Here is a 20,612-nt window from a genome sequence, read left to right on the forward strand (position 1 = left end):
CAGGATGGTCTCGATCTCCTGACCTCGTGATCCGCCCGTCTCGGCCTCCCAAAGTGCTGGGATTACAGGCTTGAGCCACCGCGCCCGGCCTGACCCAGGCAAGCTTAAAGCAGACAACTGGAGGAAGAGGTTATCAAGAGTTTAGAGAGTAGGCTGGGCATGGTGGCTCACACCTGTAATCCTAGCACTTTGGGAGGCAGAGGCAGGTGGATCACTTGAACTGAGTTGGAAACCAGCCAGGGAAACATGGAAAAACCCTGTCTCTACAAAAAATACAAAAATTAGCCAGGCATGGTGGTGCATGTGTGTGGTCCCAGCTACTCGGAAGGCTGAGACAGGAGGATCACCTAAGCCCGGGAGGTCAAGATTGCAGTGAGCCATGATCACAACACTGCACTCCAGACTGGGCTACAGAGTGAGATGCCATCTAAAAAAAAAAAAAAAAGTTTAGGAAGTATTTGGGGAAGAAAAGTATTTGGAGATTTTTTTAAACCACACACTTTATGTGATGTCAACATCAAAGAAGGAATATTTAAAAAGCAAATAGAAACGCTTAAGTTAGTAATATTTTAAACTGCATGAAAAACGTATTATTTTACATTTTGTCATACTGTATATACAACTGTACATAAACTTCTGCATTTCAAAGCACTTGTCATTTATAAAGTGGAAAGTTTCAAAGTGCTAAATAAACATTTCCTAATTATTGTTTTTAAAAACAGCACTGCTTTGGAAGTTATCTCTTCTTTGTACTTATAGTTGATCTGTAAACATTTCAAGTCAAAGTTTCTGGAAACTTCTTTAGGAAACATCTGGAAAAAATCATAGTAGACAAGGGCTAAGTGCAGACATAAGCAGCTCCATTTTATAAACAAAGTTTCGACCTTCCATTTTATTCCACTGAACTTCTTTGAATGGCCCACGAAGATGACTCCATTTGTTATCTTGTAAAACATCACTTTTTGGAAGGTCTTTACATTGGTTACGAGGAAACTGAACCATAATCTTGCTGCCACTTTCAGGTCCGTTACGAACTGTGCAGAAAAACCAAAATATGAATACACTCTTAGTTTACCAAACTAGAAATAACAAGGATAAATCCCACAACTTCATTCTACTGTGAATACAAAACTTTGTCTGCCAACTTAAATATTCTTGTTAAAAGTGCTTTTCAGTTTCAACACGCAAGAAAAAAAAAATCCTAACTTCTATATAAGAGGATGGTATAAATATTCAGGAGTTATTATTTGTACCACAAAGATTAAGCAAGATGAGTTTTGACCTAGGAATGTCAAATGTCCTCTATAATTTCAGGAAATCATCTTTTGTTTGTTTATTTCCACATGCAGCACTGAAAACATACAAAGCCTTTTTTGGGGGGCGGTTAAAAACAAGGTCTCACTATGTTGCCAGGGCTGGTCTCAAACTCCTGGGCTCAAGCAATCCTCCCACCTCAGCCTCCCAAAGTGCTGGGATTACAGGCGTGAGCCACCACACCAAGGATATTCACCTATTTTTTTCAATACATTCATTTGATAATGTAATCATTCAATGAATTGTTAATACATGCCTAATATGTAACGAAACCTCAACCACTTAAAATCAGGACTGAAAGGAATGAAGGAAAGATTATTCTGAATTAAGAATTTCAGGTTTTAATGAGGTTTTAACTATTACTTGGGAAAGAAGAAAAGGGTATTTTTAAATTCCTAGCAATCAAGATCCAGCAATGACCAAGCTTGCAGATTCACAAGCTGTGATCCTGTGGGGAAATATTTCTAACTACCCACTCTTTCAAATATAGTCATGAGCTGCGTAACATTTCAGTCAACTGCTTTTGTTGTGTTACAAGTGCCTAGAGTATTCAGTACAGTAACATGCTGTACAGGTTTGTAGCCTAGGAGCAACAGGCTATGCCATGAAGCCTAGATGTGTATGTAGTAGGCTGTACCATCGAGGGATGTGTAAGTGCACTCTATTATCATACGATGAAATCCTCTAACAAGACATTTCTCAGAATCTGTCCCTGTCGCTATGCAACACATGACTGTATTTTTCAAGTAGTCAGAGCAGATATTAGAAACGAAGATCACCCTAAAACCATAAGTGCTTCAAATGTAAATTTAAGCTATGTAATACTCATGCAAGTGCCTACTCGTAGAAGGTGCTTAATAAAATACTTCTCCTCGGCCGGGTGCGGTGCTTCATGCCTGTAATCCCAGCACTTTGGGAGGCCGAGGTGGGCGGATCATCTGAAGTTAGGAGTTCAAGACCAGCCTGGCCAACATGGCAAAACGCTGCCTCTACTAAAAATACAAAAATTAGTCAGGTGTGATGATGGGCACCTGTAGTCCCAGCTACTCGGGAGGCTGAGGCAGGAGAATTGCTTGAAACTGGGAGGCAGAGATTGCGGTGAGCTGAGATCACGCCACTGCACTCCAGCCTGAGCGACAGAGCAAGACTCCATCTCAAAAAAAAATAAAATAAAATAAAATAAAACAAAATACATTATTTAAAATGTTTTTATTTAAAAAATTTTAAAACTGTTACTATTTTTTTAATGTGAAAAAAATAGTATCTTGCATTAGATACTATTAGATACTCCTCTCTCTTCCAACCCTTTACTATTTGTAGGAACAGCTATTTTTCTTCCCGTGTGTACGGCAGTATATTTTTTTAAAGTTTTTATCCATTAAACTTTGGGACTGCAGGAGTAACAATGTTGATGACACTTTTCAGACTATCTCAGGAAAATGTGCTGCCAGTCTAAACATTTGTTATAATTACTAGAAAGAGAAATAATAATCTCTTGCTCTGAATAATAGCTATGATCAAATAAATATTCAGTGTAAATACAACATTAACTAATTTATTGCAGAGATAAATTACTCTCACCAACATTTATTAAAACTAAATGTTAAAGCCAAACTCCCAGTGGTCCCTTCTCATTCAAAGCAGCAGAAAGTACCTGAAATAGCATAGTCCCCACTTGGGGAGGCCACCGTGATGGCAGATGCATTACCAATGCTCTCTATGGGCCCAAGTCCCACATGATTACTGAAGCTCAGTACTTGCCAGCCCATAACCTTGGCGAGTTGCTGAACCGCATGTACCTGGTGCTGTGACATCTGTGAACGAAAAAGGACACTTGACTGACCACCAGCAGAGATATTTGCAGTGACTTAACATCACGACCATAAAGTAAACTTTTGTTGGGGTGCTGACTGACTAGCACAGCAACCCTATCTTAGGTCTGAGGAATCCTCCTGTGTATAATGTAAGGGGAGGGAATAAGTCTCCACCTTCCACTGCAAAAGCAAAAGTTGCCTGATACTTGCTTCTCCTGCCCACTGGCAGCTTAAGCGCAGACATATGACATAAATTTGGCCAACTGAAGGCTCCCGTCTAGATCACTGAATACGGTGCAACATTTGCCCCTTCAAATCCACTGTCTACCTTATTTTCTGCCCTGGGAGGCTGACACACGTGGTTACGTTAATACCTTCTTACGTCCTCTGGCTTTAGGCTGGGTTCAGGTAATGGGAGCCATCCAAAGGGAGCCAAAAGGACGGCAAGGAAGAGTGAGGTCAGGGTATTTATTCCCCTGGCATCCTCCCTGTGAGGTTGTCTAGGCTGGTTGTATCTCTTGACTGGCTGCTAGGCTTCTCAAGATGGACTGTTCTACATGACTCTCCCCCTTAGGGTTCCTGTAATCTGTCCTTCCTCTTAACTTTGGTGACCACTAAACCCCTGGGGCCTGATTACCTGGTTACTACGACTAGCAACAGGTTACCACACTATCCCTGGTGGCTCTCTTACACCCATACCTTTGTAAATAGATTTTTAGTAACTAGGTCCTCCTAAAATTATCCTCCTGAGTCTGCCACCTATTTCTTGTTAAGACTCTGACTGATAACAATGGGGGCAATTTAGAATGTATTCTGTCACCAGTGCTGAAGGCAGCAGTGCCGGGACAGCATTAGTGCCATTCCCCTGGCCATGGTTCTCATATCTAGTGTTGATCCCTATCCATTTGTAAGCCTTGTTCTCTAGACCTCCCGTTGATTCTGGGACCTGCTCAATAGTGTTCTAATATATTTTTGTGTGTGTGCTTAAGGTGACCAAACCAATTTGGATGTAATTAGCCAAGAGCTGCCATACCTAACAAATGAATTTTATTTACTTGGCACCAAAGAAGCAAATCAGTATATAAGATCATTGCCTCTGAGGTGAAAACTGTTTTTTTTAATGTGAAAAAAAATAGTATCTTGCATTAACATTTCAAAAACCTACCCTTTATCTTATAATTCAGTATTTCACTGGGTCATTAAAAACTCCACGAAGAAATTAGGAAATATACTGTTAGATATGAAAAGAAACGGCTAGAAATTTGTCTGATGTCACAAGGCAAGTTTGTCGTAATGCTGGGGCTAGAACACATCACTTTTTTTTTTAAAAGAGATGGTATCTTGCTCTGTCACTCTGGGCTGAAATACAGTGAGACCAATCATAGCTCACTGTAACCTCGAACACCCGGGCTCAAGCAACCCTCCTGCCTCGGCCTCCCTAACAGCTATGACTATAGTTACATACCAACACACCCACCCAATTTTCTATTTTTGTGGAGACAGGGGTCTTTCTATGTTGCCCAGGCTGGTATTGAACTCCTGACCTGAAGTGATCCTCTCACTTCAGCCTCCTAAAGTGCTGGGATTATAGGCACAAACCACCATACCCAGCCTCAAACCCATCACTTTCTATACTGCCCCTTGGACTTGAGGTTAAACTACTTTATTTATTACAGATAATGGTCATTATAATTTTTTTATATGATCTCCCTTTCTCTAGTTTTCTTCAGTTTCTACAACAACTCTGGAGATGTTGTAAACCTTACAGATTTTGTAAACCTTCACAAATATGACATGAGGGGAAAAAAACTTGCTAGTCTCAGAACTGGTCCTTCATCTTAAGATAAACTATGTGAAAACCTAGGACAGCTTATCAGTACTTTCAATTAACCAACAGGTTGTAAAATGTGCATTAGAAATTAAACAGAATTTAATTTCTACTGGAAAAAAATTTTCTTCTTACATAATTTATTACATTTTAACTACTTTTTAACCAATTTGTTCTTTAAGTAGCTATGCAAAGGAGGGCTTAAAACACAACCTGCAACTGTTACCTGAGACAGAAGAAAATCCTGTAGCTCCTGCTCCTGATAAGACAGTGTGATTACTCTTCCATCTCTATGTACAACTCGAATCTGCTCAACTCCAATATTCAACTGCAGTTGAATGGACCTTTATAGACACACATACTAAAAATCAGAGATGTTCAAAATTATCTTATACAATATCATAAATAATAAACCTCAACATCAAGTTAAAAATTATTATTATTATTTTTTTAGACAGAGTCTCAGTCTGTTGCCCAGGCTGGAGTGCAGTGGCACGATCTCAGCTCACTGCAACCTCCCTCTCCTGAGTTCAAGAGATTCTCCTGCCTCAGCCTCCCAAGTAGCTGGGATGACAGGCACCTGCCACCATGCCCAGCTAATTTTTGTTATTTTTAGTAGAGACGGTATTTCACCATATTGGCCAGGCTGGTCTCGAACTCCTGACCTGAAGTGATCTACCTGCCTTGGCCTCCCAAAGTGCTGGGATTACAGGCCTGAGCGCCCGTACCCGGCCAAAAAGAAAACATTTTAATAACCCACACCAACATCCATAGAGGAGATGCAGGGGTCTTCTTAGGTTCAACTAAATAGACTCACCCCAGAATACCATAGACCACACAGAGTACCAGTCTACCCAGAAGGATGTGAAGGGACCAGAGCTTGCCAGCAGGCCATGCAACTGTCTATATAGCAGCAGAACACCTTTGCTGCAAGGAGAAGAGATCTACATTGGGTATACATGGGACCTGCCCTAACAGGAGCCATAAGCTCTTGTAACAACTCCATAGGCATGGTTTCCACAAGCTAAGCCCAGTTTTAAAAGTCACCACCATCCAGGGAAGTCCAAAGGCATTCCCATCAGTTATTTAAAATTTCTCCCGGTTCAGACGCATTTTGCCAATTTGAGATCATTTTTACTAAAAGCAATGTTGCCTAGTAATACAGATGACATCTTTCCTTAACAGGTTTCCAAGGGATTAGAGCCAGCGTTAACAAAGAGCAAATTCTCATACAGAAAGAGAAACAGTTTTGTTAACTGTTCAGTTTCAGTAGGAGTTTCTCCTACTGAAAAAACTGGCTAACAAGTCAGAATATATATACTCCATTAATTTGGCTTAGGCCAAATAAAGAAACTCATACAACAGCCAGTAAATAACAAGCAGATCACTGCACTCTTCCAAAGGAATTTCTAAGATTTCGGTGTGTAATACATCCAAGAAACCTGAAATCCTCTAATAACATAGATGAACAAAACGCAGGAAAAAACAGCTTTATATCCTCTCACATTTGATAATAGCGCTTGTTTCTAACTTTATTTTAAAGTAAGTATTTCACAATAAAGCATTTTGGTGATTGTCTATATAAAGTTGAAATTAAAAAAAAAAAAAAAGAGGCCGGGTGCAGTGGCCTGTAATCCCAGCATTCCGGGAGGCCGAGGCAGGCGATCACAAGGTCAAGAGATCGAGACCATCCTGGCCAACATGGTGAAACCCCACCTCTACTAAAAATACAAAAATTAGGTGGGCATGGTGGCACACACCTGTAGTCCCAGCTATTCAGGAGGCTGAGGCAGAAGAATTGCTTGAAACCAGGAGACAGAGGTTGCAGTGAGCCAAGATCACACCACTATACTCCAATCCGATGACAGAGCAAAACTCCGTCTCAAAAAAAAAAAAAACAAGACAAGGTCTTGTTATGTTGCCCAGGCTGGAGTGCAGTGGTTTTATCCATGGTACCATCATAGCGCACTGCATCCTTGAAATCCTGACGTTGAGTAATCCCCTCCCGCCTCAGCCTCCTGAGAGGCTGGGACTTCAGGTGTGCGCAACCATGCCTGGTTTAAGTTGTAATTTTGATGAACTAAAGTTTACACTGTTTTCTCAAAGAAAAACAAAACTCAAAAGGCTTAAAGATACATACATCTAACAAACATTTTAGAATTCTTTTCTTAAAACAAGGTGTGAAGGAACAGGGATTCTTATCACTCACTGTTGGTTAATGCATACTTGTGGCAACCAATTGAAGAACAATTTGGTGTACTAATTAAAAATTTAAATGTCCTTATCTTTTCTTTGAGAAAGGCTCTCACTCTATCACCCAGGCAGGAGCGCAGTGGCGCAATCTCAGCTCACTGCAACCTCTGCTCACTGCAACCTCTGTCTCCTGGGTTCAAATGATTCTCCCACTTCAGCCTCCCAAGCAGCTGAACTACAGGCATGTACCACCGTACCCAGCTGATTTTTCTGTTTTTAGTAGGGACAGGGTTTCACCATGTTGGCCAGGCTGGGCTGGAACTCCTGGCCTCAAGTGATCCGTCTGCCTCAACCTCCTAAAATGCGGGGGATAGAGGCGTGAGCCACCGTGCCCAGCCAAATGTCCTTCCGTTTTAATCCAGCAATTATACTCGTAGGACTTTACCCTATAAATGGATATACCTGTATATGTACAAATTATTTTGCTGATACTCAACAAAAATGTTCAGCAACAGAAGACTGATTAAAAGTTTGGGACGTATAATGGAATACAAAAAGGCTGTAAGAAAAAAATGAGGTAAACCTATGTGCTAACAAAATAATGTTTACTCACTCATATACTACTACTGAGCAATAAATTATTTATTATGTGTACCTGTCTGTATTTCTGGACCCTATGGCAATATGAATAATTTTAACTCAGAATAATGCAGAATAATCCATATATTTTAAACCTTGTTAAAATAGTCCACATAAAATAGTCCATATTTACTACTCTGTAAAGCATTTCCTGTATACAGTTTTTCCTAATTGATTCCATTGTATTCTGATCATTAAACCTACCTGCATAAGTTGAACTATTTCTTTCTTTTTTTTTTTTTGAGACGGTCACCCAGGCTGGAGTGCTGTGGCCGGATCTCAGCTCACTGCAAGCTCCGCCTCCCGGGTTCACGCCATTCTCCTGCCTCAGCCTCCCAGGTAGCTGGGACTACAGGCGCCGCCACCTGGCCCGGCTAGTTTTGTGTATTTTTTAGTAGAGACGGGGTTTCACCGTGTTAGCCAGGATGGTCTGGATCTCCTGACCTCGCGATCCGCCCGTCTCGGCCTCCCAAAGTGCTGGGATTACAGGCTTGAGCCACCGCGCCCGGCCAAGTTGAACTATTTCAAAAAAATACTACTGAGTTTAACAAGCATGTAAATTGCAAATGACTGCTAATACGTATAGAGTTTCTTTTTGGGGTGATGGAAATGTTCAATAATTAGATGATGATGGTTATACAACACAGGGAATACACTAAAGACCACTGAACTGTGTCCACTTTAAAATGGTGAATTTTGTTATGTGTAATATGTTTTTAGAAAACATACAAAACTGTGTAAGAGAGGTAGGGTTGCATGTCTTCTACATGTATATGTAAAAAAAATTTTTTTTTAAAGAGAGGTAGGGTACAGGAACAGGTAGGATATATATGCTTGTAAATACATAGACTTTCCTAGAAAAATGTGTAAGAAACTGTTTTAAATGACTGATCCAAAGGAATTCTGAGAATTATTTTCAACTTTCAACAGCCTAAGTTGAGCCCAGCTTTGATGGTTAATACTGTCAACTTGATTGGACTGAAGGATACAAAGTATTGGTCCTAGGTATGTCTGTGAGGATGTGCTGCCAAAGGAGATTAACATTTGAGTCAGTGGGTTGGGAAAGGCAGACCCACCCTTAATCTGGGTGGGCACCATCTAATCACCTGCCAGCATGGCTAGAATATAAACAGGCAGAAAAATGTGAAAAGAGAGACTGGCCTAGCCTCCCAGCCTACATCTTTCTCCCGTGCTGGATGCTTCCTGCCCTTGAACATCAACTCCAAGTTCTTTAGCTTTGGAACTTTGACTGGCTCTCCTTGCTCCTCAGCCGGCAGATGGCCTATTATGGGACCTTATGATTGTGTGAGTTAATACTTAATAAACTCCTACATATATATATGTGTGTGTGTGTGTGTGTGTGTGTGTGTATACAATTAGTTCTGTCCCTCTAGAGAATCCTAATACACCAGCTATAGAAGATGAGGAAAAGGGCATTCTACTACTGCCTTCTACTTCTCCTCCACTCCTGATTCTGTCAAGGCTACATCATCACTAACTTTTCTTCATGGAAGTTTAGCACGTTTACAATGGGACTTGTAACCATTATCCCACAGTTTTAGTCTTAGTTCTAAGTATAAACAATTCAATGATGATAACTTTTTCTTTTCCTTCCCATTGCACTCAGTCTCTCTTAACTTTTTACTACGGAAAATTTTAAACACAAACAGTAGGAGGGCAAAAGGCTTATTGGCAAATAAATAATAAACACCAACAGAAGTATAATATAATGAAAGCCTATAATTCCATCACCCAGTCTTAACAGTTAAAAATGCAATCCAAACTTGTTTCATCTATGTTCAACACCTACTTTTTCCCACCCCATCCTCAAATCACCCCAATTACTATTTCTTTAGACAAAGGGGAAAAAAACTCTATGACTCCACTTTATTCCACCATCTTTCTCTGGAAGTTTCAGGACTAGTTTCCTTCCCATTGTGTATTCTTTCCCACTCTACATCTGCTCTCACACTTACCTATCTTTTCATTTTTTAAGTGAATTAAAACCTCTGCATTAAAAATAGCATTATATTGGGAATGACTGTACATAGGAAAAAATCAAAAAGAAAGAAAAAAATAGCATTATAAAAGTATTTTCTGTCCCTGCTCCCAAGGGTCATTATTCTGTGTTTCACAGTATGTTTTGCTTTACTGTGGCTAGTTACGTCTGTCTGAAATAAAACAACTAAGAAGGGTATGGTAGTGCACACCTGTAGTCCCAGCTACACAGGAGGCAGAGGCAGGAGGACTGCTTGAGCCCAGGAGTTTGAGATCAGCCTGGACAATAGCATTGTGAGACGCCATCTCAAAAACACAAACCGAGACAAAAAGGAATTAAAGCAACTAACACTTTAAAAATAAAACGTAGTCACAGACCCTGACAAATGTCAGGTGTTACATTTCAAAGAGGCTCAAAAGGTAGCCAAAAAAGTCCTTTAATGGCTACTGGCCAATTGTATTAAGTTGTGATTTGTGAATGTAAATCAAGTAGACTGCATTCCTATGAAGGCTGGGGACAAAAACCATCTTACCTCCTTCACAGACACACAGTTATCAACCCAGTTTTTAGGGCATAATCATGAACCGTATTAGACCCAGGATCAACACCAGGTCATGAGAGCTGTAAAACTTAGGCTGTTCTAGGCATAACATGGAGTACAGGCTAGAATACAAATGGCCCTATTAACTTCAAATATACTAGACCTGCCATAGCCATTAGGCAAGAACTGAAGCAGACCTGGAGTCTCAAGAGGTAAGGCAGCCTTCTGCTCAGTGCTGGGATTCATTGTTTACCCCAGCTCAAATATGTGACATCTACCTAATAGAGACTAGTTTTTAGACATTCTTGCCTCTCATTCTTACAATGTTTAAAAACAGACTTTATGAATTTTCTCCTAAGAACTAACTGCCATCAAAAAAAGAAACAAAAAAACAGTCGCCAGGAGTGGTGGCTCATGCCTGTAATCCCAGCACTTTGGGAGGCCAAGACAGGAGGATTGCTGGAGTCCAGGAGTTCAAGACCAGCATGGGCAACATAGACCTGTTTCTCAAAAAAAAAAGAATTTTTTTTTTTATTAGCTGGGCATGGGGGCACACACCTATAGTCCCAGCTACTCAGGACGTTGAGGCAGAAGAATTCCTTGAACCCAGGAGCTTGAGGCTGCAGTCAGTTATGAACATCACTGCACTCCAACCTGGGTAAAAGAGTGAGACTCCACCTAAAAAAAAAAAAAAAAAAAAACACTCTCTTTGGGAGGCCAAGGTGGGCGGATCACGAGGTCAGGAGATCGAGACCATCCTGGCTAACACGGTGAAACCCCGTCTCTACTAAAAATACAAAAAACAAAACAAACAAAAAAACACTCTATAGTTTATATAATTTACAGAAAAGTTATGCCACCCTAGCAAATAAAAACCAAATGCTTAATATAATTACTCAGCAAACATCAACAGCAAGTTAACATATTAAATACAAAACTTTTATTTTGGCCACTTACTTGCATATTTGCTCATAGCCTTGTGATGTGATTAAAACTTTCACACTAGATTCATAAACATCATTGATATTTGACCAATGAGCTTGTATCTGAGGATCCTCAATTCGGCTTGCTAAGCTGTCAATGGTTGCAGCAGCTCTTTTAAACACAAGAGGTTAAAAAACTTTTTAAGTCACCATACAAAATGACAGGAATATAAATGATTCATCAATTTTATGAAAATTTTAAAACTACTTTTTAAAACTAACCACTATGTGTAAGGCAGACTTTAAATGTAGGCAGAGGTAGTTCTAAGAACCCCTTCATACTGCTTGAATGTGTAGGTTCTCAGCTTCACACTACAATACACTCTCATCACACACCCCTGATTATCACGATTCATGATAGATTTATTCCCTTTATTCATTTTCTTCCACTCAGAAAAGCTTATCAGGAAATGAATGAGAAGGATATTCAATATTCTAGGGTATAAACCTAATATAAATCATTCATAAATGTCAGTATTTGATCCCTGGTAAAAATGACTTGGGACACACCCACATCTAGACCCATTACTGTAATGAAATTATAATCATATTCAAGAGAAGCTGGAGATTTTTTGCACAATCAAAACCTTATACTCCAAAAAAAGAAAAGTATCAATATAAATGAGAAATAAGATTCATCAAGTATTCATTATATAGCAAGCATTATAATAAGTGCTTTCATGAATTATATCATTTAATCTTAACCTTATTAGGTAGGCACTATTATTTCCATTCTTATAAGAAAAAAAACTTTAGCAATGTTAAGCAATTTGCCCAAGGTCACATAGATGTAAACTGGGATACAAAACCTGGGAGTCTAAATCCAGAGCCAAAAACCTGGGAATCTAATTCCAAAGCCAATAATCTTATACACACTAATCAACAGCCAACACTTAGAACCAAAGCATAAATCATTTAAATTAACCAACCCTCAGTTTCTAATTATCTGATTTTTAACATTTTACTGGAAAAAGAAAGAAAGGCCTGGAGGTGGCTCACACCTGTAATCAGTGGGACAAGCAGTGAGGATCGCTTGATACCAGGAGTTCAAAACAAACCCAAGCAATGTATCGACAACCAGTCTCTATAAATAAAAAGAAAATTAACTGGCACAGTAGTGTGCATGAGTAGTCCCTGCTACTCAGGAGACTGAGGCAGGATATCACTTGAGCCCAGCAGTGAGCTTTGACCCCACTACTGCACTGCACTCCAGTCTAGGCCAGAGTAAGATGCTGTCTCAATTATTTTTTTTTTGAGACGGAGTCTCACTCTGTCGCCCAGGCTGGAGGGCAGTGGCCGGATCTCAGCTCACTGCAAGCTCCGCCTCCCGGGTTTACGCCATTCTCCCGCCTCAGCCTCCCGAGTAGCTGGGACTACAGGCGCCCGCCACCTCGCCTGGCTAGTTTTTTGTATTTTTTTTAGTAGAGACGGTGTTTCACCGTGTTAGCCAGGATGGTCTCGATTTCGTGACCTCATGATCCGCCCATCTCGGCCTCCCAAAGTGCTGCGAATTTTTTTTTTTTTAAGAGTATCACCCAGGCTGGAGTGCAGTGGTACAATCTTAGCTCACTGCAACCTCCACCTCCCAGGTTCAAGCAATTCTCCTGCCTCAGCCTCCAGAGTGTAGCTGAGACTACAGGCGTGTGCCACCACGCCTGGCTAATTTTTCTATTTTTAGTAGAAACGAGGTTTTGCCATGTTGGTCAGACTGGTGTAGAACTCCTGACCTCAAGTGATCTGCCCTCCTTGGCCTCCCAAAGTGCTAGGATTACAGGCATGAGCCACCATGCCATGCTCCACCTCAAAATTAAAAAAAAGAAAAAAAATTTAATTTTAAAAGAAAATGGCAAGAAATGAGAAGAGCCAGTAGGCACAAGGGGCTTTTACATTAACAGACTTAGGGTTTGGTCTGCTGCTACAGTACTGGCTTCTTACAATACATTCTGAAATTTATTTTCCTTTTTCCTTGGTGTGTTTCCCTGACAGTGTTTCATAATTCCTATAGAAGATACGTATGTGTGTGAGCATTACAAGAACCATTAAACTGGAAATAAAATTATCTAGCAATGGAAAATTGGGAAATCATGAAGTAGTTATATAATAGGATATTATACAGCTATTAAAATACATTTAAAACCTTTAATAAAAGATGAAAACTTTATAATACAATATTAAATGAATGCAAGGTATAAAGTTTTGTTTGTTTTGGTGTCACCCCTGAGGTATGAACTCAGAAGGATATAAAATTTTATAACCTCTGATTTCGTTTTTAAAGACACACATACACTCTGACATATATATATAAAAATATATTAGCATGTCAAGAGATCTCACAGTGCATGGTAGCATACACATCAGTCTTTTTTTCTTTTTTAAGATCCGGCTTCGCTTTGTCACCATAACTGGAGCGTACTGGTGTGATTACAGCTCACTGCAGCCTCAACATCCTAGGCTCAAGGGATCCTCCGGCCTCAGCCTCCCAAGTAGCTGGGACTACAAGTGCATACCACCACAGCTGGCTAATTTTTTTTATTTTTTGTAGAGATGGGCCATGTTGCCCAGGCTGGTCTCAAACTCCTGGAATCAAGGGATCTGCCTGGCCTCCCTGAATGCTGAGTTTATTGCACTCATGTCAGCATGAGCCACCACACCAAGCCCAGCTATTTTTTAAAAGATTTCCTGGCCAGGCACGGTAGCTCACGCCTGTAATCCTAGCATGTTGGGAGGCTGAGGTGGGTGGATCACTTGAGGTCAGGAGTTTGGGACCAGCCTGGCCAACATGGTGAAACCCCATCTCTACTAAAAACACAAAAATTAGCCAGGCATGGTGGTGCATGCTTGTAAACCCAAATACTCGGGAGGTTGAGGTGGGATGATCGCTTGAACCCAGGAGGCAGAGTTTGCAGTGAGCTGCACCACTGCACTCCAGCCTGGGTGACACAGTGAGACTTCGTCTCAAAACAAACAAACAAAAAAATTTCTTGTAGAGACAAAGTCTCACTACACTGCCCAGGCTGGTCTCAAACTCCTGGGCTCAAGCAAATTTCCCATCTTGGCCTCCTAAAGTGTAGGGACTACAGAGGTGAGCCACCATGCCCAGCCAGGGTCTTTTTTTCTTCACTAAGCTTTTTGCACACCAGAAAGAAGTAACATTTTTAAAGCTTTGCTGCTTCCAAGGCTACACTTACTACTCTGAAATTTATAATCATTCTAAAATAGCTATTTTATGCTGATCATTTATTTTGGGGAATTTATGGTCAATCAGAAATTTATGGTCAATCAGAAATTTGGAAGACTACTCAAATTATCAGCTTTTTAAGTTGAACTGTATTAATGGTAAGAAACAGTAACCTACCATATAATACTTTATTACTTACAAGAAACTTCTACATACATCCCTTAATATGACCCTAAGACCCCACTCCTATACCTACTATTGACAGGGGATTAAGTAGGGGACCACAGACACTAAATCCCTTGCTCGAAGTTATTTAGCAAACGATTGAGCCTTGGCTTACACACCTTTCATCCCTAGTCCCCTACTCCTTTCACTGCATCATGCTGTCTTCTCTGACATGTCTCCCTAATTCCTTTTACTAAAAGTTGAAGGACCTAAATTTCCACTTTAAGACTACAAACTAATGTACTAAAAAAAACTGTATTAACAAGAAAAGACTGGAAATCAAAATAAAATATCATCTATTTAATGACAATGCCCATGCTTGAAATTCTGGAGTACTACCAAGGCATAATTACAAATGAAGTAAAAACAGGCCTTTTCACTAAGTACCAATAATAAAATAGAAGAGCACCCTTTGGCACTGAAAAAGATAGATTTATATGTAATCATGCCATGTTACTTTGTAAGCAGTGTACATAAAGGAAAAAAAAAGAGCTTTGGCATTACATAGACCTGGGCATAAATCCTAGTTCTGCAACTTTTCAGCTGTGTAACCTTGAGAAAGGTGTATAACTTCTTTAAGCCTCAATCTTATCAGTAAAAACAGGGTTAATACTTCCTGCCCCAAAGAACAAAGATTAAATAAGTTAACATAAAGGAAAGTGCTCTCCAAACTCTAAAATGTGCAAGAAACAAAACATACAGAAACCCTCAAGAAAAACATTTAAATCAGTTCAGAAATAAGTATCTTATGGCTGGGTTACTGAAGAAAGTATGGTGTTATAAGGCACATTCCTAGTCAATTGTCTTTGCAAAAAAGTGACAGTGTTAGAAAGAATACTGTTAGATCAGACATGGATCTAAGTCTTCCCCAGACTTGACAGGACCCAGTCTATGACCATAAATAAACTCTTACCACTTCCTCCGCCTAAAATAAAAAAATTAAAGCATCCCAAAAAAGTATATGAAATAATAGAAGAAAACAAACTGCAATTTCAAAGAAAAAACAGAAAACAGTAACTTTGTTCAACCTTACCTACTTCTTAGAAAAATATGCTTCGCCTGTTTAATTATTTTTTCCAGAAGCCCTTCACTGGACTGTAATGAATTAATTTCATTTTTATCAAAAGCTTGAGGACCTGAAAGTCTCATTCTCTTGTGGCCAAAAGGTGCACTTGCTGGATGAGGCATCATGATGGAACTCAAGGTCTGTTTATGAAACTAACAAAAACAGTCATTTTAAATAACCAATATCCACATTAGTAAATGCTACTACACAGTATTTTATCAAAACATGGCTGACATCTTAGAAACACTGAAAGGAATGGATTTGAACCACATATGAAAACAATCCAACCTTGGAGAAAAATGCTAGCATCTACTAGGTCACACTTAATGCAAGTCTGTAAAGAGAAGGGTCCCTCTCAAGCTGTAACTTTTTTCCTTTTCTTATGTCAGATGGGTAACGCGACGACATCCTAATATGGTTTGAGGGAGTCACAACTCACGCATGAGCATGAAAGCCCAATCATGCTTTTGAATCACAAAAGGATCTCAAGCTTTTTTATTTTAAAGGTTTTAAAATGTAAAACAATCCTCTTCATTGAGTCTCATAAATAGAACATATACAAGCAGTAAATAGTTCTTTCACTATACCCTAGATGAGAGGTTCTCAAACCCGGCTGCCTATCTGAATCTCCTGAGGAGCTTTTTAAAAACAACTCTTGTATCATCACAATCAACTGAACCAGGTTTTGGGGTCGGGCAGGGGAGGTTGTAATATATACTCCTATGAAATTTCACAGGATATTCTTTTGAAATTACCCTGGCCTGTGAACCAGCTCTCTGGAAACAGTTGCAGATGATCTATAAGTAGAACATGTCCTAAAATAAAACTAGTCTGTTCACAGACTCTGGCAAGACATTTTCCCTTACCTCCCCCAGTCAGAATCACCCTTCCCTCTGCACTTTAGCACCATGTTTCTTACACCTCTACTTTAAAACCTGTATATCTCTACCACTAGAAGGTATGCTTGGGGACAGGGACAGTATTCTGATTATCTCTATTCCCCTAGGAAACAGCAAGGAGCTTTCATATCAGACAATGAATATTGTTGCTATGTGAATAATCAAGACTCAGCAGAGGAGCAGGACGCTTTGTGCATACTCACTGCCCTGGACATGCTCAGCACAGTGCAAAGAAAAGCATTTATTTCCTTACCTCTCTAATCAGGAGATGCAAATTATGCTCTAGGACATAAAGGTGGTCCTCTGGACATTGCTTCTCAGTAGCAGATTTTTGGGATTTCTTATCATTTGAGGAATGGCACAGAGAAATAGATAACTGCAAGCCTATTTATAAAAAGGAGGACAGATGTAAATAACCCGAAATATAGAAAGGTACAAACTGTCTTCATAAAGTATAATCATAGTTCATTTGCAAAAGGTATATTCTAAACTTGAAGATCAGACCTAATGATTAATATCTGTATATCAAGATTACTATTCGGCTGAGTGCAGTGGCTCACGCCTGTAATCCCAGCATGTTGGGAGGCCAAGGCGGGCGGGTCACAAGGTCAGCGGATCAAGACCATCATGGCCAACATAGTGAAATTCCATCTACTAAAAATACAAAAAAATTAGCTGGGCATGGTGGCATGTGCCTATACTCCCAGTAGCTCGGGAGGCTGAGGCAGGAGAATCACTTGAACCAGGAGGTGGACAGGTTACAGTGAGCCAAGATCACACCATTGCACTCCAGCCTGAACAATAAAATGGAAACTTTATCTAAAAAACAAACAAAAAAAAACTATTCATGAATATAATAAACTACCATGTATTTTAACAATTCAAATTCTGTTGACATATAATATGGCTGCTGCCCTTGAACTGTGGCTAAAGACTGGTGAAAAAGCTATATATTAATTCTTTTTTTCCTTTAAAATAAGAGTTGGTAGTCAGTCTTACTGCGTAAAAGACAGTCTTCCCTGCTCCCATGAGAAGTAGGATGGAATTTCTCACTGCTAAAACCTACTTCCTTCTAAGACGACAGTCCTTAGAATTTATGTAAAAAACAAGTGCAAAGCTAAATACAAACTGATCCCCAGGGCAAGTCTACCTGCTTTTGAATAATACAATGAAAATTCAGTTTCTACAAATTTGAGACTATTATAAGTAAACTCTTTCTTTTTTTATAATTTTTTTTGGTTTTAGTAGAGATGGGATTTCACCATGTTGGCCAGGCTGGTTTCAAACTCTTGACCTCAGGTGATATGCCTGCCGTGGCCTCACATGGTGCTGGGATGACAGGCGTAAGAGTAAACATTTTTAAATTGGCCTCTCATTTAGACAATAAGGCAGGATCCCTGAAATATCTCCCTTCAAAGCAACTGCTGCTAAATAACTGTAGCTATGCTAGCGCAAATTTTCTTTTCTCTTGACCATGATAATGACTACATAAGTGCAAATTTTAAACATGTAGCTTAAAAATCCAAGGGTCACACTATTTAGGACAGAACAGATTTCACAGTGTAGTTTGTGTTACTTGCTTTACTGGCTGTCACTATGGATAGCACACTATTTCTTTGCTCTCCTTATTCTCCCAACACACCCTAAGAGCTACCTTCTCTGTCCTATTCCCCAAAACACAAAGTCCTGTTCATAAAGTCGAAAAAGGGCTGCTCTTACTCGGAAAGGGCTGAGAGATAATCTGGTTTTTCACCACAATGTGAGGGATTTGTGATTTAATTTGAACAGCTTCCCGAGAGAGCTGTGCAAAAATTTCTTTACATAAGAGAACATTTTGTGCCGCTTCTAATTTTGTCTGCCAATGCGGGGAACCTGAAAGACAAGAAATATATGTATCAATTATCTAACCATATTATGCATTAACTAGTTTAAATGGTGATCTGAATACACATGACAAAAGTTTAGAAAAACACTACATTACAGTATATTCTTTTTTTTCTATTCAGTCTCTATAGAGACTGTCAAAAATTGCCAATGCCAACTGTTACAAATCATCCCGGCAGGGTATTGAGACGTTCCCTGCCACCCCAAGCTTTCATTCCTGAAGAGGAAGTTTCAATTTCTGAAGAGGGAAGTATCAATTAGCAATAATCATGCCACAGATAAACCTCATTGGATATGATACTACCAATGTGCAAAGATATATTCTTTCCAAATTATAAAAATCTCACTTCTTTAACAGAGAAAACCAGTAAAAAAGTCCAATCTTAAAAAAAAAGTTGCTGGAGGCTCACGCCCGTAATCCTAGCACTTTGGGAGGCTGAGGTGGGTGGATCACCTGAGGCTGAGTGTTCAAGACCAGCCCGACCAACATGGAGAAACCCCATCTCTACTAAAAATACAAAATTAGCCAGGCATGTGGCGCATGCCTGTAATCCCAGCTACTCGGGAGGCTGAGACAGGAGAATCATGAACCTGGGAGGTGGAGGTTGCAATGAGCTGAGATCATGCCACTGCTCTCGAGCCTGGGCAACAAGAGAGAAACTCGGTCTCAAAAAAAAAAAAAACAAAAACTGCACAGCTATTCACTAATGGTTTACTGACAAATTTTAGAAGTACATTTTGAACTGTTCTTACTTCAAAATATCTATTTTTCCTACCTATATTTATCTTCAGTTTATTTTAAAACGTCAGCTCAAATAAGACCAGAAATTAGAGGACAGAACATAACCATACCTGGTTTGGATTTGGGCAAAGGTCGTTTGAAGAGGTTAACTGTGCCGAGGTCGCCTATATCTGGAGCCTGTTTTTGTATTGAAACCTATATGACAACAAAAACAAAAGGGTTAACAAATTAACTTCAGGCTATTCATAAGAAATTACTTGAAAAATATTTTGACAAATACCTTGATATATGCAGACCCCTCTAAATCACTAGGAATTTGGACATCAAGAGGACAGTAATCTTCAGGTATCTTTTTATCCAGATCAAGATCTGTATTCTTTATGACTTCAAATGTACCATGATGAGGAAAGAGAGATCCTAATGTTGTATTAAAAACAGGAAAATAAAAAACAGTTAACATATTATTCTGACACACATTATTAAGTATATAATACTTGACATCCACATCACTGAATCACAAAGTTAAGTTCCCACTAAAAAACATGTTTTGGGGGAAAGGGTGAGGAGTGGTGAGCAAAGGAAAGAAAGATAACAGTGTTGGGGGGGTAAGTTATTTACCTTAAAAAAATAACACTTCTTAGTCTAATGACATCATTACAATAAGAATTCCACAGAAAATCCAAATTGTTTTATTCTAATGGAGTATTGATAAAAATGGTGTACTCACAGGGCGGGTGCAGTGGCTCACGCCTGTAATCCCAGCACTTTGGGAGGCAGAGGTGGGCGGATCACCTGAGGTCAGGAGTTCAAGACCAGCCATGACCAACATGGAGAAATCCCGTCTCTACTAAAAATACAAAATTAGCCAGGTGCGGTGGCGCATGCCTATAATCCCAGCTACTCGGGAGGCTAAGGCAGGAGAATCGCTTGAACCCAGGAGACGGAGGTTGCGGTGAGCTGAGATCACACCATTGCACTCCAGCCTGGGCAACAAGAGCAAAACTCTGTCTCGAAAAAACAAGAAAAAGAAAAAAAAAAAGGGTGTACTCCTAGAAAACAATTCCTCAGATTGAAACTTTGGGGATGAAATACTTCTGGAGCTTAGCCTCTCTACTAAGGTTTCAACTAAGTGCTCTGCATCCAACAAACAGAAAGACAGGATAGTGCACATAGCAACTTTTTTTCAACCAGTTTCCTAGATTTTTTACTTTATTTTTTATTATCTTTTTAGAGACAGGGTCTCCCTCTGTCTCCCAGACTGCAGTGTGGTGGTGCAATCACAGCTCACTGTAGCCTCAAACTCCTAG

At 39.7% G+C, this 20,612-nt stretch overlaps 1 protein-coding gene across 1 annotated transcript in view; it reads right to left on the reverse strand.

The window, feature by feature from the left end:
• Positions 1–482: 482 nt before the first annotated feature.
• MED17 (mediator complex subunit 17) overlaps positions 483–20,612 on the reverse strand; it is a 28,948-nt gene continuing 8,818 nt past the window's right edge. The window contains exons 4-12 of the mRNA XM_017863692.1: positions 19,586–19,722; positions 19,416–19,500; positions 18,399–18,551; positions 16,933–17,063; positions 15,748–15,932; positions 11,286–11,423; positions 5,183–5,300; positions 2,969–3,128; positions 483–1,034 (exon numbers count right to left, since the gene is read on the reverse strand). Of these exons, the coding sequence (XP_017719181.1) occupies positions 823–1,034; positions 2,969–3,128; positions 5,183–5,300; positions 11,286–11,423; positions 15,748–15,932; positions 16,933–17,063; positions 18,399–18,551; positions 19,416–19,500; positions 19,586–19,722 (1,319 nt within the window). The 3' untranslated portion in view covers positions 483–822. The remainder of the gene's footprint in view (positions 1,035–2,968; positions 3,129–5,182; positions 5,301–11,285; positions 11,424–15,747; positions 15,933–16,932; positions 17,064–18,398; positions 18,552–19,415; positions 19,501–19,585; positions 19,723–20,612) is intronic.

This window comes from Rhinopithecus bieti, unplaced genomic scaffold (genome assembly GCF_001698545.2).
Source record: "Rhinopithecus bieti isolate Rb0 unplaced genomic scaffold, ASM169854v2 scaffold_71999, whole genome shotgun sequence".
In the NCBI taxonomy this organism is placed as follows: domain Eukaryota; kingdom Metazoa; phylum Chordata; class Mammalia; order Primates; family Cercopithecidae; genus Rhinopithecus; species Rhinopithecus bieti.